This window comes from Neoarius graeffei, chromosome 6 (assembly GCF_027579695.1).
Source record: "Neoarius graeffei isolate fNeoGra1 chromosome 6, fNeoGra1.pri, whole genome shotgun sequence".
Classification (NCBI taxonomy): domain Eukaryota; kingdom Metazoa; phylum Chordata; class Actinopteri; order Siluriformes; family Ariidae; genus Neoarius; species Neoarius graeffei.
Window position 1 is genome coordinate 1042269 of NC_083574.1, and position 6921 is coordinate 1049189.

General features: G+C 41.0%; 1 protein-coding gene across 1 annotated transcript; it reads right to left on the bottom strand.

Moving 5' to 3' along the window:
- Positions 1-751: 751 nt before the first annotated feature.
- Positions 752-4433, bottom strand: arf5 (ADP-ribosylation factor 5). Its single transcript, XM_060923129.1, has 6 exons — positions 4240-4433; positions 3625-3705; positions 3367-3476; positions 2529-2600; positions 2320-2445; positions 752-2233 (listed from the first exon to the last, which is right to left on the bottom strand). Exons 1-6 carry the CDS (start codon positions 4304-4306, stop codon positions 2147-2149), a joined length of 543 nt encoding a protein of 180 aa, XP_060779112.1. The 5' UTR covers positions 4307-4433; the 3' UTR covers positions 752-2146.
- Positions 4434-6921: the final 2488 nt, after the last annotated feature.

The following is a 6921-nucleotide window of genomic DNA, read 5'->3' on the forward strand; positions in this document are numbered from 1 at the left end:
ATATTAGCTATATTTCATCCACATGATTGAAGACACTCTCCTGGACATTTTGTTTGCAGCCCAAAACAATACAGGATAAAGCCAGTCTTGCTGTCCAGCTTTAACCCCCCAATCCCCATGGTCAGTGTTAGGAGTGTGTTAATGTAAAAGTTTTGGCACCAAAAGCCTTTTATAGCAAACTATTTACTACCACTTCAGAACTCTATAAGCACCTGCATCATCATCAATGTATGGTGTGAGTATACACTGTGTGTGTGTGAGGTCGCTCACAGGGTCAAGGCTCCATCCCAAAATGCACACTACCTTACTGAACACACCAAATACAGCAGTGTATTAAAACAGTGAGATGTAAAGTATCAGGAACCTGGGCGGTGTAGTCGGGGGAAAAGTGGGACTGATTAACCCGGGCCCCGCCTGGGAGAAAGAGGATCCAGGACTATGATTAGAGAATCTCTCAGGAAAATAGAACTACAGACAGAATAGTGAAGGCAAACCATTTCCACATTATCTTCAACATCAGATAATGAATGTCAACAAACAAGCAAAGATTGGCTAACGTGATTCTCTTCTGTACCCAGAGCCCATGATTTGTTGCCACGCCCCAGCTGAGGTGAAACATCTGCACAAAAGCAACATCAGGAAACATATTCTGTAATCTAAATCTGTCAAATGTAGATAAAAAGGGAAGTGTGAGAATGAAGACACGTTACTTCAGCTCAGATCTTACACACTGCATGGAATGTGAAACAGCTTCAGGAACAAATTTATTTAAGAAAAGGAGTAGTGAAAGTTCCTACAGCAGACATGAAACGAACATTTCAGCTAACATTAAAACTCAAACAGAACAGGGAAATCACATCACATTACATCACAAAACATCCTGTTATTGCGTTATAACGGTCTGTCCTTCAGGTCGTTTCTGACGCGCATCACAGAAGGACGAGGCTGTTGTGTTCCATGCACCGAGTCAGATTTACAGCTACACACCTGGACAGGTCAAGGTGATGATCTAACAGACGAGTACGCTCTGAAACACACACACGTGTGTAAAAGGTGCTCAGAGTTGCAGCTGTTTATTCTGCAATATGAGCTCAGGCTGGGAGAAGCAAGACGGTTTCTCAAAGACAGGAAGTGAACTTAACTAATCCGTGCATGAAGGAAATTCTGCATCATCCTGACTGAACTGTTTAAATATTTATACTGTGGATCTGGAAACTCAGAAGTGTGCTTGGACCCTATAGTTTATTTTTCACTGGAAATGCACTGCAGGAGTAAAAAAATTAACTAAAAATAAACAACATTCAGAAAATTTTGTTTCCACAGAGCAGACCTGACACCTCAGGAGAGGAAGAACACACAGGTTCATTTTTTTTAATATCATCCTTTCACAATTCACTCGTGTGTGTGTGTGTGTGTGTGTGTGTTTGGGGGGTTTTGGAGGGGAGAAGCTGCACTCATCTGTTTTAGTTCCAACCTCAAAAGGTTTATGTGAACACTTTCTTTTTTATTTCACTAAAACAGATGAGAAGCAGAGCCGACACTATTGTCTGTCAATTTATTTATTTTGGTCTAAAAATCTGTAGTTAATTCCTAATAAATCCCGTCTAATGCTAACATTAGATATAATTAGTGTGTAATGTCGGATTTTGTTTTAGTTTAATGAAAATCTTTTCAGCAGGACTAACAAGGGATGAGGAAGGGGGCGGAGCTTCTACAGGGGGGTCAGGTAATGTTGGAGATATCAAAACACCTACGTGACTGTCAATCATTCCAGATTCATATGTCGACTGGCTCATGTACTGTTTTCAACTGAAGGAAGTTCAGAGTGGTTAGAGGATTGAGAGTGAAAACTCGCAGCAGTTACTCTGATGTTAAACTGTGAAGGTGGTCAGGTTTGAAAAATCTCACACACATCAGGGAACACGCAGTTTAAAACACCATCACATATAAAACACTCACTGTGGTTCAGCTTCAGCAAAAAGGAGAGGAATGAAGTATAGAAAAGTCAAGAAAGACATGGCTCCTCATCACCACACCTCACACACACACACACTTTCTCTCTCTCTTTAGAACAGTCTGTAGATTAATGTTCTGAAAACTCCAGCATGCCCTCTCACTCTCTCGGTGTGTGAAGTGATGGACAGCACTAGTGTTTGGACAGCTCGTTGGATAACCAGTCCAGTCCTTCATACAGCCCAGTTCCTTGTGTAGCGCACGTGGCCTGAACATACCACTGCAGAGACAAACACACACATGAGTGAAAACAGTGGGACATACAGCAACGTTTGTGTATGTGAGAGAGAGAGCGAGCGTGTGTACCGTTCGGCTGCGCAGACTCTGCAGGCCCAGTTTATCTGTGAGCTCACTGACTGGCATGGCGTTGGGCAGATCCTGTTTGTTAGCAAAGACCAGCAACACGGCGTCCCTCAGCTCATCTTCCTGCAGCTGCACACACACACGAAATGTCATCATGGCACATTATTTAGCAGCACATCACTCAGTTCTCTCACATTAACAGCAAATCTTACAATTTTGGAGAGCTCTTCAGCAGATTCAGCCACTCTTTCTCTGTCATTACTGTCCACCACGAAGATCAGACCCTGAGGAGAAACAGAAACCATAGCTTCATCATCATCATCGAGCTCATGAGGGCACACACACACACACACACATTCTTCAAGGGTTCTTTAGATGGTAAACTGTTCTCACTTTCTAAAGAACTTCTTTTGGAAGTTTAAAAAATAAAATCAATAAAACAAACAAACAAAAATTAGTTTCACCAGAAAGACGGGAAAGAAAAAAAAAAGTATTTTGGAACTTTAGAAACAAGTCAAAGACAATGAAATATTAAAAAAAAAAAATCATAAAATGAATATACAAAATAAAAATGTACAAACAACATAATACTCATTAAATATATATGAAATAAAATAATATACACATTAAAACACTAAGTAAATTGCTGCTCCATATTTATCTCAGATTTATTAATCTTTTATTTGTAACTGTTGAAATTATAATTAAAAAAAAAAAAACACAATACTGATAACATTTTACTGCTTATTGTCCAGTGTTTTAGTTCAGGATGTTTTTATTTCCGTAAAGTAAAATCAGAAAAAAAGAAAATGAATCCGTTACAGTAAATTAATCATCCATAAAATTCCACACTCATGACAAACACAAATCATTTCCATAAACTATATAAACTCTACAGTAAATTCACATCAACTCCAAAAAGTAGCAGTGACATTAAATCATTTCCTCAGACAAAACCCGGAGCAGAAGTGTGAATAAAATAATTTCAGTTTAATATAAATCACATTTCCTCTCTTTTTTTTTTTAGTTCTTTTAGTAAATATTCTGTACCTGTGTGTTCTGGAAGTAGTGTCTCCACAGAGGACGGATTTTATCCTGACCACCGACATCCCACACGGTGAAGCAGATGTTCTTGTACTCCACAGTCTCCACATTAAACCCTGGAGAAAGAAACAAAAACAGTTTCATGTTAACCAGGTTTCACTGTCTGAGGAACGAGTAAAGGTTATTTACACGTCATAATAATCTCAGAGATTTATTCTGATTTATCGTCAGGTGTAAATATTATAACGCAGGGATATTTCTCACCGATGGTAGGAATTGTAGTGACGATCTCGCCGAGCTTCAGTTTGTACAGTATCGTTGTTTTTCCTGCTGCGTCCAAACCCACTGAAACAAAATGAATAAATCAAACAAAAAGCTTTTAGTGAATATGATCACATTTATCACTTAAATTATTTAACTTACATTTGACACCGAGCCTGAGATTATTCTAAACCTGCTGTTTGTCTCAATCTAATGTCCTCCAGATAAGGAATGAAACAATTAATCTATATAACAAATATAACATAAATCGAACAAACAAACAAATAAATTACACGACTTCTCGAACAGATTAAGATTTCTGCCCAAGAACACGGACAGAACAGAACCTCAGTGAGATCCGGTCCACAGCTTAACGACAGTAACAGCGTTCTGTTCACAGCAACTGGCTGCCCACATCACATTCGATTAGATTAGCAATTACACTGAGACAAACAGCAGCTTTATAATAATAATAATAACAATAATAATCTCAGGCTCGGTGTCAAATGTAAGTTAAATAATTTAAGTGATGAATGGAACCGCAGTGTCTCTCTCTCTCTCTCTCTCTCTCTCTCCGGGATGCTAACACCACAGCTAACTAGTTCAGCTCGCACTCACCCATCAATATTCTCATCTGCTTCTTCCCGAAAAGTCTCCCGAAAATCGACGAAATTGTCAAACCCATTATAATTCGATAATTTCTATACTTTAGACCTTAATTCTTTGAAAAACGTCGCGTTCCCTCCACCGTTCTTTCTTTCTTTCTTTCTCTGTCAGAGCCGGTTAGAGTTTGCGCATGCGCATTGCCACGTCAATGCCAGAGGCCACCGTGGAAGACTTGACGTCACTTCCTGTCCGAATTACGACACCGTAACTGTTTAGAGAAGCCGCTGAAAGCACGTGTTTGAAGTCTTTCTTCTTTACTAAATTAATTACGAAATAGTTCATATATTAAATTAAAGTCCTCCAAAATTTCAAATAATCTTATTACAATTTAACTTAATAACATAAATAACATATAGGTTTGTGGAAAACTATAACTAGAGCGGCGGCTACAATTATCGACACTTTAACGATCTTTTGGCCGCTGGAGAAGCAGAAAAGTCTTTCAGTATGTAAACTGTGCATGAATAATTACTCAAACTTCCACTGGGGAAAAAATGAGTTGATTTCTGATTACTTTGCGTATCAGATCACATGACACCGTTCCACAATTATCAACACCTTTGTCCACAGTCATCAACACTGTTCGACAATTACTGACACACAGATGATTCTCTCTCAGAGCCTATCCCAGCTGACTGCGGGTGAAAGGCGGGGTTCACCCTGGACAAGTTGCCAGGTCATCACAGGGCTGACACATAGACACAGACAACCATTCACACTCACATTCACACCTACGCTCAATTTAGAGTCACCAGTTAACCTAACCTGCATGTCTTTGGACTGTGGGGGAAACCGGAGCACCCGGAGGAAACCCACGCGGACACGGGGAGAACATGCAAACTCCGCACAGAAAGGCCCTCGCCAGCCACGGGGCTCGAACCCGGACCTTCTTGCTGTGAGGCGACAGCGCTAACCACTACACCACCGTGCCGCCACCCACAAGATTATTTATTAAAAAAAATAATCGGTGTGTGGTATTACGTTAACAAGACAGTTGTTGAGGAGACTCAACATGGCGGCAAGCTGAGCACACGCATCGACGGCTGATCCCTCTGAGCTAACGGCTAATCCTGCAGTTTATATCTTAAATGCTCATAAATACTCTAAAAAATATATTATGTGATTAGCTACAACCTCTGTGCTCATAATGGAAACTAGAAAACAGAAAAAGGAGACAAACCAGCCTGCTAATTCCACCGAAGTGGGCCCACTTGCCTCAGCTCCTTCAGTTATGCTAACAGCGAGCAGCGCAGCTAGCAACGTGGAAACTGTTGGGGGAAACATGATCATGAAAGCTATAACTGACATGAGAGATGAGTTCTCAGCAAAATTTACTGGGGTCCTAACAGCCATACAAGACATTAAACATGACTTCAACGAGTTTTCTAACAGACTCGCAGAGGCTGAACAGTGTATTGGAGACACGGAGGACAACGTTACTACTTTGCAAAAAACAGTTGCCAAGCTCCAGAAGCAGGTAGTTTCTCTCACCACCAAGACTGAAGACCAGGAAAACCGCAGCCAGCGCAATAACCTTCGCCTCACCAACCTGCCAGAGGGAGCAGAGGGACGAGACGCCACAGCTTTTCTGGAGCGACGGTTTCCCGAGTTCTTTGGGGCTGACTCCTTCCCTTATCCGGTCTTCATCGAATGAGCCCACCGCCTGCAGGGTCGCCAAGATCACAACATCCCCAGAGCACTAATAATGCGCTTCCTCAACTTTAAAGATAAAGAGAGAGTGATCCGGGCAGCCAGGGCCAAAGGAAAAGTGATGTTTAAAGAGCAGGAGGTGAAATTCTGGGCGGCACGGTGGTGTAGTGGTTAGCGCTGTCACCTCACAGCAAGAGGGTCCGGGTTCGAGCCCCGTGGCCAACGAGGGCCTTTCTGTGTGGAGTTTGCATGTTCTCCCCGTGTCCGCGTGGGTTTCCTCCGGGTGCTCCGGTTTCCCCCACAGTCCAAAGACATGCAGGTTAGGTTAACTGGTGACTCTAAATTGAGCGTAGGTGTGAATGTGAGTGTGAATGGTTGTCTGTGTCTATGTGTCAGCCCTGTGATGACCTGGCGACTTGTCCAGGGTGTACCCCGCCTTTAGCCCGTAGTCAGCTGGGATAGGATCCAGCTTGCCTGCGACCCTGTAGAACAGGATAAAGCGGCTACAGATAATGAGATGAGATGAGACATTTTGAGCAACCACAAAATAATAGTAAATATTGTTCAAAACTCACTGTTTGCAGTTTTAAATACATATAACAATGTATTCTTTCATGTAGTAAAGGTATTATTCAATTAAATTATTACTTTTTGTTTTTTTAATCAAGTTGAAATGATTAACTCCTATCCGAGGACAACTGATTTTGTAGGCAGTGGCCAGCATATAATCATTAAATTAATAAAAAATAAAAACAATCCTATAAAAGAACCTTACATATGTGCAAAGGACCCCCTGATTATAACTTTATTTTTTTTATTTATGAAAATGTTATTAATTTCCAACAGACTTAGCACTTTTCTTAGTGGGACACGTTTTTGCCAAAGTTTCAAGAATCAGTGTGCCCCAAAGTTTGACAGGTTGTGCATTCTGAGATGCTTTTCTGCTCACCATGTTTGTACAGAGTGATTATTTGAGATACAGTA